The sequence below is a fragment of the Alligator mississippiensis genome, chromosome 12, assembly GCF_030867095.1.
Source record: "Alligator mississippiensis isolate rAllMis1 chromosome 12, rAllMis1, whole genome shotgun sequence".
In the NCBI taxonomy this organism is placed as follows: domain Eukaryota; kingdom Metazoa; phylum Chordata; order Crocodylia; family Alligatoridae; genus Alligator; species Alligator mississippiensis.
Genome location: NC_081835.1, coordinates 63,209,057 through 63,232,412, shown reverse-complemented (window position 1 = coordinate 63,232,412; position 23,356 = coordinate 63,209,057). Strand labels below are relative to the sequence as shown.

At 46.8% G+C, this 23,356-nt stretch overlaps 2 protein-coding genes across 6 annotated transcripts in view; both read right to left on the bottom strand.

Annotated features, from left to right (window-relative positions):
- Positions 1–253: 253 nt before the first annotated feature.
- On the bottom strand, positions 254–11,943 carry INPP5E (inositol polyphosphate-5-phosphatase E). 3 transcript variants are annotated; one of them, XM_019475685.1, is made up of 11 exons: positions 11,861–11,943; positions 10,656–11,628; positions 7,909–8,032; positions 6,425–6,522; positions 5,819–5,943; positions 5,247–5,366; positions 4,543–4,650; positions 4,260–4,421; positions 3,580–3,695; positions 2,929–3,023; positions 254–2,211 (listed from the first exon to the last, which is right to left on the bottom strand). In XM_019475685.1, the coding sequence occupies exons 2-11, from the start codon at positions 11,522–11,524 to the stop codon at positions 2,079–2,081; spliced, it is 1,950 nt and encodes a 649-aa protein (XP_019331230.1). In that variant the 5' UTR covers positions 11,525–11,628; positions 11,861–11,943; the 3' UTR covers positions 254–2,078. The 3 variants fall into 3 exon arrangements, with proteins under 3 accessions (XP_019331230.1, XP_006278611.2, XP_059571659.1); XM_006278549.4 differs by having other exon boundaries at positions 2,887–3,023; positions 11,861–11,942; XM_059715676.1 differs by lacking the exon at positions 4,543–4,650 and having other exon boundaries at positions 2,887–3,023.
- Positions 11,944–12,810: 867 nt separating this feature from the next.
- SEC16A (SEC16 homolog A, endoplasmic reticulum export factor) overlaps positions 12,811–23,356 on the bottom strand; it is a 34,960-nt gene continuing 24,414 nt past the window's right edge. For 2 of the 3 annotated variants that reach the window (XM_014603742.3, XM_019475721.2), the window contains 12 exons: positions 22,959–23,047; positions 21,918–21,965; positions 21,546–21,707; positions 20,811–20,888; positions 20,519–20,575; positions 19,652–19,763; positions 19,177–19,314; positions 18,227–18,327; positions 17,075–17,149; positions 16,407–16,466; positions 15,385–15,462; positions 12,811–14,489 (listed from right to left, as the gene is read on the bottom strand). In XM_014603742.3, the coding sequence (XP_014459228.2) occupies positions 14,421–14,489; positions 15,385–15,462; positions 16,407–16,466; positions 17,075–17,149; positions 18,227–18,327; positions 19,177–19,314; positions 19,652–19,763; positions 20,519–20,575; positions 20,811–20,888; positions 21,546–21,707; positions 21,918–21,965; positions 22,959–23,047 (1,067 nt within the window). In that variant the 3' untranslated portion in view covers positions 12,811–14,420. The remainder of the gene's footprint in view (positions 14,490–15,384; positions 15,463–16,406; positions 16,467–17,074; positions 17,150–18,226; positions 18,328–19,176; positions 19,315–19,651; positions 19,764–20,518; positions 20,576–20,810; positions 20,889–21,545; positions 21,708–21,917; positions 21,966–22,958; positions 23,048–23,356) is intronic. The other variant, XM_014603744.3, reaches the window with a different exon arrangement.

Here is a 23,356-nt window from a genome sequence, read left to right as displayed (position 1 = left end):
AACCAAATTAACATGAACAATTAATTGCCTGTTGCTTTAGAGACTTCTACCCAGAGACTAGCATCCCCATTTCTGTCATGCTGAAGACACTGGAGCTAGTAGCTACAGCCACTCCTGGACAGGCACCATCCAGTCTCCTTGACAAGGACCGAATGACTTGGCTATAGCTCAGGATCATTCCCACAGGTCCACTTCCAGTCTCATCTACTGTTTAACACATCTTGGTTACAAACCAAAGCAGCAGAGGGAGAAGTAAAAAATCTGGTCCTTACTTTATTTGTAAAAAGAAATGCAGAACAAGAGGAACAAATGCTTAGCATGAAATGCTGGAACCCAAGACAGAGTCAGACTTCCCATCATATAACCACTTAAGCCTTACAAGATGCTTTCTCCGTGGGAATACCAGTTTGCTTTTTAAATTGGTGTGAAGAGCCACGCTAAGGATTCAGTCCACTACAGTGGTGTGAACTTTGCCAGGGTCTAGCAAAGCAATTTAATCACAGGCTGAAAGATGAGCAGGTGAGCAGTGCTGCAACTGCAATAGGACTACTCCAGCATTTGCTTACGCCTGGGTCAGAATCCTTTGGTTGATTAGGATTAGTGTGCTCAAAACCAAGTCCTGTACTCCATCCTTTAAAGAATCGCCTGCACTAAGGCACTGGTCCCAGAATAATTCCTTCTGGTTACAGTCTATCCTGAGATACTTTAATGGCTCACACAGAGGTAGGTGAGGGTAGAGGATTTTCAGGGACAGAACATTTACTCTTTACCACGGGAAAGCACTTTGAGCACGTTTCCTCCTAACCGTTTGGAAGTTAACACTATATTGTTACTTGTTCCTTATTTTTTCTTCCATCCCAAGGTTTATTGCAGAAAGCGACTGTGACAGATCTTCTGATTATACGGAATTTCCTCCAGACTTTGTATTTTATGTATTAAGATGGGTTATGGTACCATTACTAGCCATTAATCCATGCAAATTGCCCATGAAAAGCTGTTTGGGGTTAAATGTAGTATATAATTTAACCACTGTCACAGTGGCACTTCCAGCACCATTTGCCTTGAGTGAAAGTTGTTCTACAGATAGGTGAACTATTCCCATTTTACCTACTGGGAAACTAAGCCACAGAGAAGATGTACATTTCCTCACGCTGAGAAGCAGAGGTAGAGCAGGCTTGAGGTTATCTGACTCCTAGTCCTTACTCTGACCCAACAGTCTTGCCAAATAATCTCCCAGGAGTTAGAGATCCCTTTTCCCCATCTCCCTAGCAGCATTCTCTAACACTCTCTACTTCGAGGCTAACTGCCCTGCAGGATTTGTAAACGCCAACCATGCCTCAGTCACTGTTTTCAGTTAGTGCCTCTTGCTGAAAGCACATGGCTAGAGATTGGATATCCCATTCCTGAGAATCAACACATTTGGGAATGAATACATTGCCTCAGAAAGTCTGACTCTATCCGAGGGCCTGTGCTGGTTTGAAAATGCCATTTTCCTCTTAGGAACAAACAGGAGTACAAAATACATGCTGCTCCCCAAGGCCTTATCACTGTACATTCACCCAAAGTTGCGGGAGTGGGCCACAAATGCAAACATGTTATTAACAAGAAACCGCTCCAATTCTGCAGCTGGTCCCCTAGGCATTTTACAAAATACTGTGCATTTGGCTCTAGGCGAGGCAGCCACCAGCTCACATCAGTGCTCTTCTGAGGAGGAGGTTTGCTGGGCAGCTGGTCTGACCACACTAGCCTAAACATAGAACTGAAATACCCTTGGAGCAGCTGCTCTGGCTGAATTCAGTTCCTTGGGCAGTATACCCACTACATAGTCTTTGGCCCAGCCTCAGATCAACCAGCTGAATCTTGCTGCTTGCCAAGAAAGCGGCGAGAGAAGTGACCTGATGGAATAAACAGGGCCAACTGTCCTGAAGAGCTGTGGCCTTCTTGGTAAGCCACAGTGAGCATCAGCAGCGCTCCGACAGAGCCCTTCCCATGGCTGGCGCTTGCACCACTGCAACCATTACCTGGCTCTGCAGTCCTCCCTGTGGCCCCTGGGACAGGTGCACTGCTGGGCACCAAGGTCAGGACACAGTACAGACTCTGCTGGATTTCTGGTCCTTCAGCTCCTGCCGTTTCTTCAGGTCCCTCGTAATTCGCCTCTTGATCCCAAACAAGTAGAGTTCTCTGTCAAACTGCCCCGCTGCCAGTGGGATGCTACAACAGAGAGAGACCGCTACTTACCTTTAGGCACTGCATGCAGCAGCATCTAAGACAGGCCTAACCACATGCAAAACAGCCAGCTTCTTTGCCACTACAACCACTCAGGTGTGCCATCGTTCTTGTCTGATGGGATGTGATGACAGGGGATGAGGGAAATGTGCCCAAAACAAAGCTACCGCTCTTAACTAGTTTCAAGACTCTTGCATTTCAATGCCTGGAGCCATGTGCCTCAGGTTTCTAAGATCAGAGAGCTGAGACAGCAGAATTTACTGTCAGGCAGTGTCATGAATCCTAAAGGATCCCGTGGTGCATTTCAGCTCTTGAGAAGTATGACCCCTGGGGCGGACAGGCAGAAATCATTTCCACACCCCCTTCTAGGAAACACATGTACAGGGAAAACTGTACCAAGCTCAATTTATCTTCTGCAGCAGGATTGAGGAGATTGAGAGCACGGATCCCAGCTATCAGCTCTAAGGTTTAAATGCTTTTCCTGCTCTCAGCATTGATTCTGCATGTCACACAGACTGCAACGAGCTATATGGGATTAATTCCATCACAGGGGCTCTTGTGATGTTATAAACACCTGAGCACAAAATCTGGCATGCAGACATATCCCACGAACACCCCACTGCCAGCCCGTGTGTGAAGGCACGCAATCAGGTCACTGACTTGTCTCTGCCAGGCCTCAGTTTGACGCGGAACAAGCCGTACACTGGCCTGTGGTCTGACGTCCGGATTATGGGACAGGAAGAGTACTTCACAGCATGGATGTCGTTCTTGTGACGGCTTCTGTACACAACCCGGTCCTGGAGATAGAGAATGGAAGGAGGTTAATAACTCTCCTTTGCGTGTCTGCCCTGGTGAGAGGCACTTATTCATTAAAGATAAATGTGTTAGTTTGAAACACCTTTTAGAAGCATCTTTCACCCTGGGAGTTGGGAACCCTGGGTGTTCAGGTCTTCTGCCCCCAGGATCCCTGGAAGGGAGGCAACACACTGTAGATTACTTGACTGATGCTCACCTCTCTCCCCTTGCTGTCCCAAGCCGAAATAACTGCCTGTCTACAGCACTCAGTTGGGGTGAGGCTGTAAAACCACTCACAGAAGACGCACTACACCAGAAACAGGAATAACTGCCACCTCAACATGACATCTCCCACATGGTGGGGAGCTGAGGCCACTGAATCCAGTGGTCCCTTCCCCTAGCCCAGTCCCTGTCTGCCACTCTGGTCCACAGGAAGTTCCCAGCCCAGTGCAGACCCACTGATGGGACAGAGCCCTACAAGCTTGCTGCCACATGGGTGGATTTTCCCTTTGAGAAGCATTTTCCTCCCCATGTGTGTGTACATAAGCAATCCCTTACCGTGTACGAAGGTGTCCTCTGCTTGGAAGTGGTGTCATAGCAGTCCTGCCCAATGTCAAACTTATAGGAAGGATGGAAATGAATGGCAGCCTCTTGGAACCCTTTGAAAACAGACCCTGTGGGGGAAGGGAAGGCATCATGAAGAATGGACCTATTCCGTAGAGAACCTGGCCATTTACAGCAGTAGGTTACAGCAGTCTGTGCACACCAGCTAGAAACTGAAGCCACTGACATTCAGCCTGCAAAAAACAATCTGGACATGAGAAAGGAATTAACACAAGGCTTTGCAGCTGCAAGGTAAAGAACTGGAGAGGAAGCATCTAAAAGCCTAACAAATCAATAACAGAATTCAGCATATGTGGACCCTTCACTGGAATCTCAGCCTGCCTGATCAAATCTGAGCACTGCTGTGAGGTGGACAAGAAATCTTCCCATTTCACACAGCAAAAAGCAGAGGCAAGGGGCAGGTGAGAGTGCGCAGCAAGTCAGGGAGAACCCTAGTGCCCCAAATCTGACATGTCAGCTGATACAAAAAACACCTGGCTCTCCCCTCCAGGTACAACATCTTTGCTTATTACTGCAGCTCTCTGTTGAGCAGGGAGTTGGCAGTAAAGAATCATTTGCTCGGCAATGCCCAGTTCTTGAGAGTTGAGGGTGGGGGACAACACAATGTCCCTTACCATTTTTCATTTCTTTAAGGAGCTGGTCATACTGCAGTAGCTTGGACATGTCCATCTCCAGGTTCTGGTTCAGGATTAAATTCACAGCCTCTCGATCCTGGTTTAGCCGGAAATTGAAGTCTCCAAACCAGAACACCTCATCGAAGCGAGTTGTGACATCAGCTGCAAATCCAAGCAGAAAGGACTTCATCAACCCTGGACCTCTGTGTTCAGGCAGTAGATTATTGCACAAGCCATTTTTGCACACAAGCAGACATGGCATCATACATCTGGGGATACTCACAAGGGCTGGACCGATAAGGGTTTGTATCGGGAACATTCTTGGGAAGTGCCAGGGCCTGGATGATTTTATTATAGTCCAATATCCTCTCATACACTTTGCTGTCTCCAGCTAAAAGACAGAAGTGAGAGTAATGCCGGGTCACCCAGAAAAGATGAAGACTTCAGAATTTCTATTCAATCACTGTGTATTAAGTAGATGGCTAGGCTCTTCTAGAATGTGCTAGGCTCTTCCTAAACAGATAGTCCCTGCACCAAAGGGCATGCAGGCTAAAAAGGCAGTGATGGATGAGGGGAGGTAATGAAAGGCAAGAAATAATTTTAGCTGCTGCTTTTGGTGTGTACTGGACGGGTAACATGGATGCTGAACAGACCAGAGGGCAGCTGCCAAGAGTCAACTAGAGGGCTTTCAAGACAGTTGGAGGGAAAGGGTGAGGTCTCAGATCTAACAAAGGATGAAGCAGTGTTTCAGAGTTTATTCCATACTATGTTTCCTCAAGGTTTAAATCCTGGTGCATAAACAGGACGCAGAATGGATTCATTTTACCTGCACCAAAAAGGAAAGCACAGTAGCTTCACAGCAGAGCAACCTTTGAGCAGTAAGTAATACAGTAAATAGGCGCATCTATTTGTAAGCCAAGGAAATCATCTCCTCACCTCTCCTAACACACGCGCAGGACTTTTGTGGTAAGCTTCTAAGTGACTCACATGTGAAGTGGGATGTAATAAAGAGAAACGAGGTCCCAAAGAAGGTGAAGCTGATCCCCAGTGCTCCCTTCGTCTTGATCTGAGACACGATCCGCGTTGTCACAGTGGAATACTCCACCTCTGTGGGAAGAAAGGGAAGCAGTCACTGCTACGGGATGGGGGAACAGTTGTGGGGGAAAACAATGTTCCATCCGAGTGAGGCACTGCTTAGGGGGCCTGAGGCTCCCAATTTATGATCCAAACACAGGCCCACGAGGAGCCAAAGCTCCAGCCCTTCAAAGGAGGAAAAGGCAGATTGACCCTGGGGAAATGTAGAGCACTGGGGATTTCCTATTTGAGACTCTGTCCCTCTGGCTTGCATTTACTATAGATTTGGGGCTGACCCTGCAGGCATCCCCAGAAGTTGGTAAGCATCACAACCCCCACAGAGATCTCCTATCATGAGCATCCCGAGCACCTTAAGAGGAACCTGCCCGTTTCCTTTAGGCCACTGCATTCATCTCTGTGTGCTCCTTGTGCAGCACACAACCCTTGTACAAGGCACCTCCTCCAGGCACTAGGTAACAGCGCACCTGAGCAGAACCAGATGAGGTCTCTCCGTATGAAGACTGACATGTAGAGCACACCATGTGCAGCCGAGAACAGCATGACGTAATGGGGCCCAAGTGTCTCCTGGAGACGGATCTCCCACTCTCTTCTGCAGGGGAAGACAACAGCCGTGTCACAAGGTTGGGTGATGTTGGTGCGAAAGGGAAAAAGTGAGCAGGGAGCACTGAAGAGGGGGAAGCCAATACTAAGCTGGTGTAAAAAGCCCTCCTGGGAGAGCAGAGAGCCTCCAAACCAAACCTCAGCACCAACAGCAGCATTGTGCGAGGTTGTCACAATGCAGGTCCTTCGCTTTCCCAACCTTTGCACATAGTAAGCTCCTTCTCTCATACACAGGGGCATTATGCTGACATGAGAGTAAGTGCAGTACACCCCACCCGTTATAGGACATTGTGCCGAATTTGGGGAGAAGGGAGGTATTTAGGATAATCCTTATACTATGGCTTATGCAGAGTTGTTAAAGTACAAAAAAATAAGACCCTGCTTCAAAGTGTTTTCAAACTAATTGAAAAGGAAAACAGCAATAGTGGGTAAGAAGCAAAGAGGCTGATTCATCTCATTGCTTTTACTACCTGTCTGGACAGCCTTCTTGAACTCCAATGATGTACATGTCCTGGGCATAGTCAGGGTCAGTGGGCAGTAACAAGTCATCCAGGTTCTCTGGCAGTTCCTGCAGAAGGGACACACAGTATGGTTATGCAACCGATTAGAACAGGGAGGGAGGGAAGGCCAGACAAAGCTACAAGCTTCGTGGAGCATGCAATCAATTCAGCCTTTGCAAAACAGGTGAATAAACCATTTGTTACTCACAATGACTATTTGCATCCACAGAGCATCTTAGCTCTTAGCAGCTCAAAACATGAGTGAAGCCTACTCATCTCTCTGCCAAGTTGCTCATTGTCACCATTCCAACAGGTTTTGCCCTGAAAAGGCGGGGTTTGGGGGAAGGTGTCTGCAGGTTTGTGTTCTGTTACTGAATTACACTTTCTGGCAATCTGGCAGTGGGGTTTGGTTCAGTGAACTAGTCACAGCTGGGTTATCCAACATAAGAAGGCAAGACCTGCTGAAATCCCAGTGAAAACAGGAATCAGCCACCTGAGTGTCTGAGAGGGATGCTTCCTTGGGAAGAAGAGGCTGGTTGCTCAGGCTGATGGGTTTTTGAGTGCATGTGCCTCTGTCTGCACGGGCTGGATTTTGTTCTGTTGCCATTTTGCCTGCTTGGGGGCAATGAGCTGTTCATAGTGAAGCCTTAACCCTTATTAACAATGAGGTAAGGCTACCTGAGGTTAAAAGGCTAGGCCATTCGAAGTCCCAAACACTCCAAGAGACCCGAGTGGGATTCCTCCTTGGGAAACGCAGGAGAAAGTACTGGTTGCTTTGAGCAACGCTGACTGCAGTGGAAGCTTCTAAGCCTTAAGAGAGGGTAACAAGGAGGCAGACTAGGCCAGCAAGATTCCCAGTGACACCATAAACAAGACAACAGTGGGTGTTTGTAGGAGGAGCTCCTCATCTGTGTTCTGGTGGCCTGTGGCAGTGTAAGCCAGCTGACTGCTGAGGCATCAGTGGTACCAGAGATGGAGAAGAACTGTCTAGTGAGCAGCACCTCCTTTAAGATGCAGGTTTCAGAGGGAGTACCCACAGACACTGCTAAAATTCTCCAAGTGCTGCTCGGTATCCCTCTGCCTCAAACCCTAAATCATGTGGTTGAAGCCCTCTCCACTTTCACTGCTGTGCAAGAGTGGGGTTATGACCATTCCCTGGTAAAACTCACACCTTGGAGAATAACCAAAGCAGCAAGTAATAAAGCAGCAGCTGCTCTCCTCAAAGGCAGTAGTGGAGACTGCAGAACTTCACAATTACAATGGGCTCCTCTGCACAGCTGAGCAAGTACAAGAGGGATTAGGATTATAGACAAAGGCTGGGCAGCCTCAGAGCCTAAGCTCCTCAGGCAGATAGAAAGTGATAGCTCCTCAGGAAGTAGCTGTGCTGTTCCCTTAACCAGAGCAGGGGAAACTTCCACTACCCACAGCCAAAGGCAGACATGCCTGTTCCTCACCTTCTGGCCCTGCATGTTCCAGGTGGCCACAAAAATGCCAATGGTCCGATCAGGGAAGTATCTGTTCAGTTCCTCTGCTCCCAGCAGTGCCCCGCTTGCAAGAAGGCTGCCTTCCAGATAGCTTCTGCAAGCAGAGGAGAAGGCAAGAGAGCAAAAAAGCCCTAATGTCGTTAAAACAACCAAAGGGTAGTGGGATTTCTGATCACTTAGAACAGCCCCAAATGGAAGTAATATTTAACACCTGTGCTTTGCTCCTCCCCGCTACAGCAATGTGAACCAGTTCCCTGTATATTGTCACATACTGCGATGGGCTTCCCACCGTTCTGACAGCAGGTAACTCAGGAGTGAAATTCAGGTCATCTTCTTCTTGTGTTGCTTTACAAATAAGATCCTGTAAATAAAAGGCCTTGGAAGCCCCAAGTCCAAAATGATGTAACATTCAAAATGGCTGGCCCCACCCATCTCCTTCTGTACAGGCAAGAAGCCAGGGCAGGAGGAGAGCAGGCTGAATAAGCACTTTTAATCTTGCTTAGACTGAGCCTTAAGCCCTGCAAATAATGACAACAGCTTAGTGCTAGGGAAGGGTGAACTGATCAATGGTCTAGCCCTGATCCTGTGCCTTACACCTTCAAAGGAAAGTGCAAGAAAACCTACTGCCAATAAGGAGACCTTGATTTGTCCTCAGGAGTAGTCTTCCCCCAGTACCAGACAGTTAACAGCTTACTTGCGCAATAAGGCATGAGGATTTATACTCCCTCCAACGATTTATCCTAGTTAATGCAACAGGGGATGTTCTTATTCATATAATGGTCTAATCTGCTTTTGAATCTTGCTAGGCTCCTGGCTTCGTCATTGTTTTGTAGCAAGGAGTTCCACGTGCTACTGGATATGTAGGCTGGAAACTTTTACTCTGGCCATTTGGAAGTGTTGCAAGATACTTGCTTGCTAAGTTAGTTGGGTTGTGCCAACTGCTACACACTAGTAATAGTTGTTGCATACAATCATACCGTGCAGTTTGAGGCCTCTACAGAAGAGGTTTGATGGCAGCCAGACAAGGGGGACTGGAGTGATAAGCCACGTGGCTGACAGAAGAAGGATGCACAGTCCTGTTGACTCCAAAGCAACTAGCTAAATCTACTGTATGTTGGAGAAAAAGGAGACTCAGGAAGGAAACTGAGGAAGAGAAGATGCCGTACGTGGATATGTCCTTAAGGTTCAGAGATAAAACACACCCAGACGTTTGGGGCTGCCTGGAATCAGGGGCTTGCTTGAGGCCTTCCTCGGCTTCTCAAACATTTTCTGAGCTACTGCGAAGTGGTTGGGGCAGGGTGGTTATGCTGTCCTCCTACAGCTCCAGAGGAGCCAAGCAACATCCTCAAGCTGGACTTGTACCACGGGTCGCTGCCTGTAGGCCCAGCTGTAAATGTGTACTATGGTGTGAGCCAGGGAATCAAAGGTCCCAGGAGGTGATATTAGCCACGCCACTCGCTGATGGGCGGATGTCAGTGGAAACTGGTGTACCTTACCCATGCTAGCCTGACAAGCTGCTAGGCTCAGGTGGACATTGACATTCTGCGATGGAAAAAACATGTGGTTCAGATAGATGCACAAGTGTTTTTTTCCCCACTCTACTCTGAAGGAGATACTGCTGTAGCCTATTCCAAAAGAAAGCATGGAGGGAGGAACTACACGGTGCTCCCTGCTGAGGGGAGTCTAGAGACCTTGAGGTTTAGGACACAAGTTGTTGCTGAGTTATGTCGACGCCTCCTGCCATCGCCAGCAGTGAAGGCCTCTCAGTCCTTACAAGCACGAGGACAAGGCTTGCGCTCCTGTCAGATGGCTGGGCTGATTCTCATAATCAGATACCCTCGAGCAAATTAACAATGCCCCATGGTCCATCACACTGGCAGACATCCCCTCCCCTCCCCGTAACTCTCACAGGCTTTTCATCTTCGAAACACAGCTGTAACCTTCAGAGCTGCACAGGGGAAGAGCATTCTGCTGCAAAGCCTTAACTAACACAGCCGGTGACGAGTGTTTCTACCCTTTATTCAAGCCCTTCTCAGAATATTTCCACCCCTTCCTTGACGAGCACCAAATGCGCTGGTCCCAGGTAGGGTGGTCATAGAGGACATGCCGGTTTTCTGCTACTCTGTCCTCTCTCGATATGAAACCGGATGCCTTTATATCCTCTGTTTTTCTCTTCAAGAGGAAAATAAAGGACATAAAGGCATCTGGTTTTGTATCAAACGAGGACAGGGGACAACTGGACTGTCTTCAATGATGACTACCCTAGTCCCAGGTCTCATCATCCCCGGTGTGCTATTCTGCTTTCGTATCAAACGAGAACAACCGGATCGTTGTCTATGACGTCCACCCTAGTCCCAGGTCTCATCATCCCTGGCGTGCTATTCTGCTTTCGTATCAAACGAGGACAACTGGACTGTCGTCTATGATAGCCACCCTAGTCCCAGGTCTCATCATCCCCGGCGTGCTATTCTGCTTTCATATCAAACGAGGACAACCGGACTGTCGTCTATGATAGCCACCCTAGTCCCACGTCTCTCCATCCCCAGTGTGCTATTCTGCTGAGTTTTGCCACATATGAAAATACAATTTATATGTCCTTCCCACGAGGAGGAAGTAACTAACAATATTGCATTCGCTGCCACGAGACACTGGCAGGGCGGCTGCCACCCGGGACCAAGTGCCGCTCTCTCCGCGAAGCACAAAACCGGAGAATCTACCTGCTGCGAACATCCTTGGCGCGAATGGGGGCCAGCAGGCTGAAGGACGACTTCATGGAGTCCGTGGAGCAGCTATCGCAGACCATCCCGCTGCCGTGCAGCCTGGTGTCGCTCAGGCTGCCGCCGCTCTGCCTCACCAGCTTGCTCCCAGAGCCGCGCCAGTAATCCGTGCAATCCGAGTCGATCCGATGAGCCGTCCTCAGCGCGCGCGAGACGACGTCGATCTCCATCGGGGGCAGAGCTCGAGGAGGCGCGATTCGGGGCAGTCGGGGTTTGCCGCCGGAAAGCGCCTTTCCTTGCTCGAAGGCTTCTTTCTCCGAGTCAGACCCGCTTCCCTTGCTCTTCCCGAAGGAGCTCGTTTCCGCGGCATCCTGCAAGGAGCCTGGATGCCAAGGGGTGCCAAGGGACGCTCCTCTGTTCGCGACAGGAGGACTCGGGGACACTTCCTGGAGAGACCCGTTGGAGGAGCTGGTCTCGTTGGGGTCCGTCAAGCTCTCCTGGCTCGTTTTCAACAGCCGCCGCCTCCGCCGCTGCCAGCTTTGCTCGTCTAGAGATGCCGCGCGCTCCAGCCTGGGCTGCCGGGGAGGCTTTGGGGTGAACAACGTAGCCCGCAAGCCGGCTTTGATTTCCCCCGAGGAGCCCGTGTCGGGGTGATCCTCCGCGGGGGACGCCACGCTGTCCCCAGCCTCTTTCCGCATGGCCTGATGCTCCCGCAACACCCGTCCGTCCGCGCGCGACCCCGAGAGCCCGTCGGGGGGGTTCATGGTCCTCCCCGGTGCCGGCCGAGCCTGCCGCTCCGGAGGGTCCGGCAGCTGCACGCGCTGTGGTGCCGCGGCGCTCGGTGCTGTACGTTCCCGTGCGCGAACCATAACCGAGACGCCGAGGGTGCGACGGCAGCCGGGCCCCTGGGCCAGGGAGGAAGGGCACCCGCGCGCATCGCTGCAGCCGCTCCGGGCGCCGGGACCTGCCGCTCCTGGGAAAGAAACAACACGGATATAAATACACGTATAGAGATAGAGATAGATATGCAGACCGCCGACACAGCCCCCGGCCACGGGCACAGGCGCGGCCCGTCCCGCGCCGGCTTGGTTCATGTAACACGGGGGGCCCAGGACGCTCCCTCCTGCCCCGCCTGAGGGGAAACACCCGGGCGCCGCCGGCCCGGCCCCGGCCCCGGCCCCGGCCCCGGCCACCGCCTCGCTCACCGCTGCAGGCCCGGCGGCCTCCGCTACCCCGAGCAGGCCCGGCTCGGGCCTAGCAACCGGGGTAGGCCCGCCCCGCCCCTAGCAACCGGGCTAGACCTGGCTTGGCGCTAGAAATCAGAGTAAACTCACCCCGCCCCTAGCAACCGGAGTAGGTTCACCCCGCCCCTAGCAACCGGGCTAGGCCTGGTTTGGCGCTAGCAACCGGAGTAAACCCGCCCCGCCCCTAGCAACCGGAGTACGCCTGGCCCGGCCTTAGCAACCGGGGTAGGCCTGGTTTGGCGCTAGCAACCGGAGTAGGTCTGACCCTCCCCTAGCAACCGGAGCAGGCCCGCCCTTAGCAACCAGAGTAGACCTGGCTTTAGCAACCGGAGGTTTGACCCGCCCCTAGCAACCGGAGTAGGCCCGCCCTTAGCAACCGCAGGTCTGACCCGCCCCTAGCAACCGGAGGTCTGACCCGCCCCTAGCAACCAGGCAGCCCCCTGGCAGGCGGGGCAGGACAGCCCGGGAGGGTGGGGGCTGCCTGGCTCGGGGGGAGCCAGAAGGGAAGATGAACCCAAGCCCATCGCTAGGAGCTCAAACCCCCGTGCGGGGCCGGGAGCTCCTGGGCCAGGAGCGGGGCGAGAGGGGACGTGCAGCACTGGATGCCCCCGCATCGGGCGAAGGACGAGGTTCTTTGGGCCAACCCGACCTCTTACCGGGCGCTCGTACCCGAAAGCTTGCAAAAGAGAAGGGAGCACCGAGTCCAATGACTCTGTCTCCGCAGCAAAAGTCAGGGGGCACGCAGGCGGGTGGAGCAGGGCGCAGAGGCAGGGAGATGCGAGCGAGCGCACCCGTGTGCCCCGCTGGGTCCCCGCCCCGGCATCCCGGGCGCGGACCGAGGAGCAGCGTCGCGCAGGAGAGCAGAGGCCGGGCTCTCCTCGGCTGAGCAAGAACCACAGGAAGTAGCGAAGTGTGAAAGTGCTCCAGAGCGCAAAATATTTTATTTAAGAATTTACAGTGTCAAATCTAACACTTAGGAAAGATAGCAGCTCCCAGCTCAGAGGAAGCGTTCTTTGAATTAAGATGCTTGGCAGTCTCTAGTGAAAGACACGTCAGCGGCGCGGCTGAACCCGAGGAAGCCAAGTAGCTGAACAGGGCTTTTGAGTTAGGAGAGGAAAAAAAAAAACCAACAAAACGCATCGATCGCTGCTGACCGGCTCGAGGAGTTAGAGCACGGACCGTCATCGGGAGGCTACGACTTCCTCCAAACAACACACCTCAATCCCATATATAATCCCTTTGGAACATACTTAAGGCTGTCCAGATTTCAGAAAGCTGGTCATGTTCCCCCAGGAAAGAAAAACAAGAAAAGAAAAGTAACAGGGACGACATCAGCAATTCCACATTTACATTATTTCTAGTTGTGGGCAGAACTGCAAACATTAATCAGCTTCCTTGGCAAATCCTAAAGAAAATGTGACCTAATGATTCAATAAATATTTTCAAGTGTATTTTCTCTGGGTGGATCATTTTGCCTTTTCAATTCACGTTTGCACCTCAAATGTTTTCAGAATTTTCTATATTAAAACCTAAAGCTTTTCTTCAAGTCCGCTGGCAGAGAGGTCTAGTTCACCTAACTTAGTATGGTTTGAAAATTATCTGTTAACTATTTAAGACCTTAGTTAGTTTAGCTGAAGGACAGAGGATTCTGGCACTCAACAAGAACATTTTTCAACAACTTTCAAGCTGTTACCACCCTAATTACATGGTGCCAAGAGTCTGAGAGAAAGCAAGTAACCATATTGCACTTAAAAAGAACACTCACTCACTCGTCAGAAATAGTACAGCGTTGGCTATTATACAGAGAGCTTCTTTCAGAATATACAATTCGTTTTACAAGTAGTCTAAAACACAAACTACATACATACTAGATAAGATCCAGATCAGATTCATTTTAGATTTATTACAGTCACAGTTTTCATTCAATATAGGTCAATTTATTTGGATGAGCTGTGGCCCCGTCTCCCAAAAAAATTGCATGTGAGGCATTTCTCAGATGTGTGTCTTCAACCTTCATATACTGACAAACACCAGTATTGTTTTCCCATTATTAAAATGTGCACAGTCCTTTTCAGGCCCAAGTCGGGTGTTAACGTGTGGCCATGTGTCCTCCATTGGGAGGGAGGCATCCCTCAGAAATTAGGGAGTCCTTAGAAATTAATGTGGCTTTAAGTCGCATCAGGTTTAAAAAAAACCCTCAATGGAGAACTGTGTATGCAGTGTCGAGACAGTTTTTGTAACAGACAGTAACTGTTTCCTGTCCCTGTCCACCTTTTCACCCCCAGTGGAAAGTAAGACCTAATTACCTTTGAAGGACTTTTTTTTTTTTTTTAACCCTTGCTTGGTAATGATTCATGTAGGTGAGCTGCAAGTAGGAAGACCCATGAAAAGCAATCAGCCAGCATTAAATTACTGTCATATCAATTGCAAGATAGTACTGATAACCACGTGCCATAAAATTTGAGCTGGTCTTTGTATATCCAGAACTAGCATGAAAGTGTCCCAAGCACTCCGCCATTGTCTATTTCAACGTTGGGTATTTTCTCTGTCCAATTCTTCCCATCCTTGAACTTCCAGTGGGTGCAGGAGACTGCAAAGATTTAGAGAGAGAAAAATAAACAATGAACCACCAACCAACTTAACCGCCCCCTTAGCTACTGAATGTAAAACCCCTGAAAAAAAAATCTGACTAGTGTTTTCTCTCCAAGGTAAAGCAGCAATTTGCTTTGGACACAACAGGCTTAAGGCACTGATCCAATTTCAAACGACTTAAAACGGGAACTGGATTGGTCTGTACCAAACGTGACGTGCAGGATTAAAACAGCCACGTTACCACACAGCAGACTGTGTAAGTACAAGATCTGCAATGACTTCTACAAGGCAGATGATGCGCCTGTCAAATGACATGAGTGTTAAAATGCTGGGTCCTGTATTTTAGAAGCCTATTCCAACACCTAGTTTGATTCTGCCCAGCGCAGGTGATGACCAGGATGGGAGAGGGGGGCCCTGCTGCATGGCAGGAACACAGCCTAAAAACAAGCTCAGTGACTTGATCTCACCATGTGTCCAAACACTAGGGAGACAGGCCAAACAAAGGGAAATATGCCAGAAAATACGTAGTAGGTTAAATGAGCCGGTGCTGTGGAATCAGGAGAGGTGTAGATGGGGACCTGAAAGATGAAGAAGCATAGACAGGACTCAAAAGGTGGTGTGGAAGAGATGAGTGATGTCGGTAGGAAGGAGAAGAGAGGCTGTGTAAGAGGTGGAATGCAAAGGCAGAACAGATGGAGCGCAGGCATGATAAAAAAAATGGCAGCTGGTATTTGCGGCCATGCTGAAGCACTTTTTGAGAGCAGACTTGGGAAGGCAGTTACCCAAAGGAAAGGAGGTTCACTGCAATTAACAGCTATATAGGTAATATTTAGCTAGGTAACTTTATTTTCGTGGTCAATGAACCCAGGCAGCAACAGTAGGATTTCACTCACGTGTGCAAAATGAGAAGGGTTGTAGAACTGAACAGTGCCGGTGGGAGGTCCCCCTGACGGTGGTACGCTACTGAGAGGCTAGAAAACAGATTAATAAATTAATGTGCTATGCAAAACGACAGAACTGTACCACTTCTCCCAAGCTTGAATTGCTTACTTGTAGAAAAAAGATACTTCACAGGAATACCTAATATATACAGAGCAGCAGATTTTAATACAATTGCAAAAAGTGCTGACACGTTTTGCATTTTTTAAAAATACTTGCTTAATGTAAGTATTAGCAAAACAATATCACATGCACAAACTGTCAACAGCTCTCAAAATCGAAAGCATGCAAAAACCAAAAACAAACACACACCAGTGCAACTTTACTGAATTAGTATCTTCTGCTTTTGTTAGTAGACTTTCAGCCTCCCCCAAAAATATACACACCATCTGTGATACCTATTCTGCTTTAGTTAAACACCAGAAAAAAGATTCTGTCAGCCCTTTACCGTGACCCCAGAGTACTGAAACTCACAGCAGAGATGAAGCATTCCTTTAATTCCTACAGGGACTGTTCGCTGATGAAATGGGCAATGTTACCACTAAGATTTTGAGAGTGGCTGCAGCCTAGTGAGGTTTTTCTTTTTTGGTCTGGTTGTTTTGGGGGGGGTAGGGAGGCTGTTTTTTTTCTGTTTTGTTTTTTTTTTTTTTTTAAAGCAACTGGCTTCTTTACTATCTTGGGACACAGCTGATCAAAATCCCCAGGTGAATTACTTAGAAACAAAAATAAAAGCATGCCTAGATTCTGTGTATTGTCTTTGGTACACGTGAAACTTTAAAGACCCTGTTTGAGTGTTAAAAGGAACACTGCATCATTGGTTACTCTTAATGTTATTTCTGTGATATGGAGAAAAGGAAGATGACGATTTGAAAGCAGCATTAGTAAGGAACTGAGCAAAAGCAAATTAAAAAGAGGAAAAAAGGAGGGGGGAAGGGGGGAGAAGTTAACGTAAGTGAGAACGGCCAGCCACATGTACCTGATTAAAATGCTGGCTTACTTCACGTGATAATGAACTCATTGAACTAGAGCGCGAAAGCTACAAAACAGCAAGAACACACACATACAAAAACACAAATAAAATCGTCATGCAAGTCACTGCCCCAAGCTTTCAGTTTTATTTTAATTCAAAATTTTGTTCTGCCAAAGGTTAAACCAACTTCATGTTAAAAAACAAAACAAAACAAAAAGCCAGAAGTTAGTTTAAAATCAAAAAGGATTTTTTTAAAGCATGAAATTATGTAGATACAGAAAACATTTAGTAGGAACAAAATGTCATGTTATTCTGCCTGGCGCACAGTGGTCTATTCTCCTCTTTGTGTATCTTGCATTTAATATTAGTGACATTAAATGTACGCACAGAGGCAAAGAGAGACCCTACAAATGTTTAACTTCACACTTCACTCTTAGAAGGACCTTTCAAAACTGACATGGAAAAGGTGTTCTTGCCACAGCGATGACACTTAACTTGAACTTTGGCCTCTATCACTTACATTTCTGGATGCAGTCACTAAGTTTCCATCTCAGCTAGTCAACAATCGACACAGTTAATTGCTGTTTTAGATTATGCCCGCTAAGGCCTCTACAGCCTAATGGTTAAACATACCATACAAAGTCATTAGGCATCTGCTTTGAATCAAACCTTACCTCGCCTGACTGGGAGCCGTCTGGATTGGATGCAGGGAGTTCAGAACCAGGAGGAAGCATGGCAGAATTTAAATACTGTAAATGTAAAACAAAAAAAAACCCAAATCAAATGCAACCTTGTGGATTTCCATTTAAAATCAGGAAGATCATGTGTAGATTAGCACCAGAATGATGAGTTCCTTCGTGCATACGTTAACTCTGAAGCAAATAAAGCACTGCAGTACACGAAGCACTGACGTAACATGCCTGACATACTTAACTGCTACAAGGGTTCTCAAATTCTGTATTATGGGGAGCTTGTGGGCACTGTCCTACTCAGGGCTATACTCGAATTTTTCTAACAGTAACATTTCACTACATCAGGGGAGTTAAAATAGCATTTTGGAAGCGTATAGGGGCCAAAAACATTCAAGTAAAATGACAAATGTTATGGGTTAGAACTAAATAGTGAGGACTCCTTGGTATTTTTGAAACACTTTGAGGATATTCTCTTCCGTGTGCTAATGTGACAGCATGCTGTTAAATCCAAGCGTTGACAAGTCTTACCAAACGGCCATCATTTGCATCCTATGAAGTTGCAGATTTAGACAAAACACTCTAGTTCCTTGATAAGACATTGGCATTGTAGTTTTTTATGTTGCAAGGCCAAAAAACAGTGATGCTTGAGGAAGTGACTCCTGCCTCAGTACTCAATGAATTTCAAATACAGTCCATGTGCTTTGATTAAACAGAACAGTGAATGACATGAACCAGATAAAGGGTACTAGAGCATTGGAAAGACATGACTGCTCTCTACAAATGGAGCCCATCACCTGATTCAGCAACCATAAGGTACCAGACCAGTGGCATAGCTGACTGCATGCACCAGGAAAAACCAAAAGGCTGGAGTCCTTATCCAGCAAACACCATGCTCACAATGCCTGCACCCAGTGCCAGATAAAGAACCTGAACCTGCTAAGATTTTTCTTTTTTTGGTCTTTACTCATCACCCTTCTGCTTTCCCTTCTCTCCTTTTCTCTCACAAGGGATTAAGTCTGGGCACAGGAACAGTGTGTAGGTTTTGCTGCTAGAAAACTGCAAGTGCAATATACTTGGTTTGTCAATTAAGCTGTAGTTGGAGGCACCGAATAGTCTGCAGCCTTACCAACCTACCTGTGGTTCTGCAGCTGCAGCAGCATCGGTGTTGGCTTGATTTGTAGCTGGTGTCTGCTCGACTGCCCCACTCCCTTCTGTAGGCTGGGATTCCTCTGGAACTAGAGGAGATACAGGTAAAAAACTCGCACTTAAAGTTACACTGATCTGATCATCTTCAAAGTAAAGACATACCGGAAGAATTATTTCCTCAGTATCCCCTCAGAGCTGGTTGCTAGTTTGGCCCAGTGAGCATGTGTGCAGCTATTTATATTATATGCAGCTATTTATATTAAACCTAGCTGCATATAAGAGATTAATATATTTAGGTAGGGAACCTCTAAAAAGTATAAACACAATAAGCAGAGGATCTGTAGCAACCAAATATGCTTTTAAAGTCTAAAATAGACAGCCTTGGCCAGAAAGCAGCAGGTGAGAAACAAAAATGTTATCTGACAGGAAGCAATTAGTGAAATGTGAACGCTCCAGTGGTTAAAGAATAATGTCTAGCAAAAATCAAACTGAGGGAAGCAAAACAGCTTATTATCTACAAAAGAACACATGCAGCTTGCACTGCTTTCTTAGGGCTCCCGAGGGTTCTAGTACAGCCTCTCACTTCCTATTAAATTGAAGACCTACTGCTTAATATTACTGTTTAAGAGCACTGTTCTGTTTATGGTACAGGTGCTGGAATTATTCCCCCTCATTACTATATGTCCCTGCTTCTCAATCCTAATGATCTTGTAACAGATCACATAACCCTGCTTACTACAGATTTTCTACAAGAGGCTGTTTATGGAGCTGCAGCAGTTTTTGCAGACTAAGCTGGTATGGACCTCCCTGTCTTTTAAAATTCAGAACAGATAATAAGAGGAATGAATATTTTTTAGACTCAGACTATGACACATAGGCATCTTAAAAGAAGCTTGTCTGCTATCTCACTGCAATTTATCCACCTTTGGCTTACACACCTGAGTTTGGTACGAACAGGTTTGCAGGGATAGGCATGGGTGCCAACGGGGCAAACAGGTCTGACGGGGCAGGAACAGCACTGCTTGATTTTGCTCCACTTGGATTTAGAACATCCACATAACGAGCTCTGCTTCCTGCTGCACAGCAAAATATAAACATGGCGATGAAACGTTCTGCATTAGCAGTTTAAAATTAAGACAGGCTGTTTTCTGGTTAGAACATCTTCCAAGATCAAGAAAGAGCAGACCCGAGAGCTGGGATGGTGAATTCCCGAGACACAGCACACAACACTAACCGTGATTGCCATGGTGACACCTAGTATACACAGCTCCATGATACAACTGAGCTGCCAGGTGCTTCCCGAGAAAAGCCGTCTCCCAAAGGGCTGACACGCTTGTTTTAAGAAAAAAAATCTTAAAACCTTCTTCTCTATAGAAAAAAAAAAAAGAGAGCCACCTATTGCTGTGTTCTTACCTGCTCTTCTGGAGAACATGTTGACTGAGGCACCAGGTGGACCCCCAGGTCCAGGTGGAGCTGCCTGGGGAACTTTAGGAAACCCTGTTGGAGGTGGAGGTGGTGGCTTGCTCTGTAGGCAAGAAACACAAAATTAACGGCATGCTGAAGAGCAGTGTTTAATGCTGATGAGTCTTTCCGTTTTCAATACATTTACTATAAAATATGTTAGAGTAAAATATGCACTGGTTATAATAGTTCTAAGCCTACACAACCTGTGTTTCAAGAAACCAACAGAAAACAGCTGACCTCAATGGGCAAGATTATACACAGGGCAGTAGCAGATGTCCTCTTTGCTTTAGACTCTTAAGTTTTCAGTTCCCTAAGACTCATTCTCCCCTCCAATATTGTTTCAAGCTATACTGCATCATACCAGTAATCAACCAGGTGGGAAATACTAGTCTAGATATCAGCTTCTATACAAAAAGCCAGGTTCTAGTCTTCAGATACACTTATGTAAAGTCAGAGCAATTCCACTTTTAATGTTTACTCCAGTCAGCCAGTCCACACCAGTAACTGAAGGCAGAAAAGCCCCTTCAGCTGCAGATACTATATTGTAATGCAAGGCAATCTAACAAAAGGCAATTCCTAGCCACTGTCTATAGCTCCTATTAACTTCTGAAGCATTTACATGATCATTAGGCAGACAAGGTTTTTTGGGTAAACGTGATCTCTTTTATTACACTACCTAAACAAATTAATTAAAGAGATGACATTTACCCAAAGAACCTTGTCTGCCTATGTCCTTAGACCAACATGGCTACAACCAAAACCCCCCATAAATTATCATTATCCATTTAGCAAACCAGAATTTCCTCAGATCTTTACCTCTTCTTCTGGCTCATCTAAATTGACCCAGCGCTGCTTCTTTTCATCCCAAACGATCTATGAAGAAATCACAGATCTTGGTCAGTAGTGCACATAGGTCACACAACCAGCTAAGCAGCAAGCCATTTCAAGTCATTTTTTTTAAAAGCCATTTCAGAATTAACTCATCACTGAGGACATTCACGCGTCATGTATTTGTTTACATGTTGCCAAGCAAAATGTAACCAGTGCACTAGAAAACCATTTTAGCAAATTCACATGTGTGATGTGCGCTGTGGTTTAGGACCCTTACTGATTTGTTCTTATCGTCTGGAAGGTGAGCTTCATTCTTTCCTTTTCCCATCAGCCATCGAAACCAATTTGCACCACTCTAAAAATAAATACAAGTCTTTTTAGTGTCGTTCTCCAAAAGGCCGCTTGCAGCCGAGTTAAAAATCACTTCATACAACAATTCCAATGCATTAGTGCCTTTTCATTTAAGCTTATTCCAAAATGGTTTTGCTTACAATTAATAAAAAAACTCCAGGTGTATAAGGAAGACAGAAAAGCTGCTTTCAGGTGATGTCTGAAATTGTGAGTTTTAATGAGGCAGAGGGATACAAGAAGGCTCAGCCAGATGGGAGAAGCTGTAAGGGGAAGCTCTCCCCAGTAGACAGAATTGTATGCAAGGACAGGAGACCAACGTCAGTGAAGCAGAAACAGGTTAGGGAGGGGAAAAGGATAAGGTCTCAGAGAACGCCTGGACTAAATCCACTGGGGATTATAAATTCTGACAAGGCAATTTTGAACTGGCCCCAGAAGAGAATAAGAAAGCAGTGAAGCAATGCTTCAGTGCCTATACAAGTACATAACTAACAGCACCGTGCACGCGTCAGACTTTCGGCTAACAAATGAACATATAAACGAAGGTGACATAGTCTAACAAAACTCAGAGAGGTAGCCTTCCATCTCCCAGCTTAGGGAAACCACGTGTCTTAGCTTACAGTCATCACTGGCTGTTGTAACCGCATATTTCAGTGCAATTTACCTTTCTAGATGCCACCTCCTTCTTGGCGTCTTTCTTGGTCTCCTTCCCTTCAGGAATGGATGGGGGAGGAGGAGAGGGCTGCTTTACCGCTGAATTAGATCTCTCTCGTCCTACTGAATGGGTGGAGGACTCGGAAGTGGTTCGTGATCTCTGCCCGTAGCCCTGCATTACCAATAGGCAGCAGTTTAAATCCTCCCACTATTAACTTTTCAAACAAGGTTTAATTTTGCACAAGTAAATTCCTTTTTTTTTTTTTTTTTTTTTTTTAAAGAAGTCAGCAATGAAAAAAAAGAGATGCCAAGTCATCAGAAGCAGGTGAAATGTAGACAAGAATAAAGATTCAGTGAAAAAAGCAGCCAGGATGTGGCATACCATGTGTGCTGAAGACTGGGAGGTAGATCTGGATCTTCGTCCTGGTGCCTGGTTAAATATAAAGCCAGCACGTGCTTAACAAGCAAGCAACTAAAAACTGCAGACAGTACATTCCCACCTTTTCCCATTTTAATTAAGTGCTTCCACACAATACAGGATGTATCAGCCTCAGTTATTCAAGCGTCACTGCCCTTGCGCTTAGGTCCAATGTACAAGGAAAAGAAACCTGTAGCCTAGCTACATGATTACACAGCAGCGTGACCCATCTATGACAGATATCGTGAAATTAGGGCATTTCATTGCCTAGAGTCATCAACAGCTCAAACAAGCTATCAATCAAGAAAGGGTCATGGAAAACTAAAAATGAAAGTCCACAGAAAACCTTCGCCTGAATAGTAAGGCTTACTACATTGTATCTTGGGTCTTCAGTTCTTTGTCTCCTTATTTAACAATTTTGATTAACACCTGAGAGTCTATTTGTACAATTGCTTAACAAGCAGTTAAAACATCTGAATCCTTCAGCAGTGGGCAAATGCTTCCATGTTAAGCAAGGTTTATGCCAATTCTGCCTCAAGCAATTGTCACCTCAGAAGACTAAATTGTTTGCTCAAAGGGATGCCCAGTTTCAGTGGCATTTAATACTGAAAATAACTGCTGTGCAGGAGAGAGAGACAGCTTCTTATGGCCAGGTTCTAAATGTGTTAATTTTGCAAAGCAGGGTCAGTTTCCCTCTCCAAGTTCTCTTAGTCACTGAAGTATCCTGCAGCTCTTTCAAGACCCACTGGTCTGAAAGAAGCAAGAACAAGTGATGGGGCAAGCAATTTAAAGGCCACAAAGCAATAACTCTTGCTTTCTTATAACGTTCCGAAAATGGATACACCAAATAGATCGCGTCCAATTTCTCATGTTTTTTCTTCAGTCTGAAGAAACATACACATGCTGCATTTACTATTTTAAAGTGCTGACAAACAGCAAGTTCTATGTTTGCGCACAATTTTTCACCACTATCAGCTGCATTAGAGATGTAGGAGACAGAAATACCATGCTAGCCATTTTGCCATAGAAATCATCCTCTCTTTGCTCCGGGAAATTCTTTCGACCTGGAGATTCCTGGGGAAGCCTCTGCATTGCTTGAAAAAACAACAACAGAACGTGTTAGCCATTTTAAGCATTCTTTTAAAAACAAAAGAGAAGTCCAAGCTCTCAGTGGTTATGTAGAGAACTTGGTGCTTTAAAAGAATCTGAATATCCAGAGGCTGCATGGACTGGAGTTTGCATGGAATTGCTGGGTTTTGGTCCACGTGGAGGATCAAAACCAGCTGCAATAACTATGCAGTGGTAAAGGCTCTATGCAAGATCCTCTCTATGCCTCAGTTTTGACATACAGCATGCTCTGCCTTGAGTTCTAGACTTTCCACAGTACTAAAATTGCCTCCAAT

Excerpts from the sequence above, each read along its gene's own strand:
- INPP5E (XM_006278549.4), bottom strand. The coding sequence starts at position 11,524 with ATGGTTCGCGCACGGGAACGTACAGCACCGAGCGCCGCGGCACCACAG. Across the intron at positions 4,422-4,542 it reads CCCTTATCGGTCCAGCCCTT|CTGATGTCACAACTCGCTTC; the intron begins GTGAGTATCCCC and ends TTGGATTTGCAG. Across the intron at positions 2,212-2,886 it reads CTGAGGCCTGGCAGAGACAA|CATCCCACTGGCAGCGGGGC; the intron begins GTCAGTGACCTG and ends TCTCTGTTGTAG.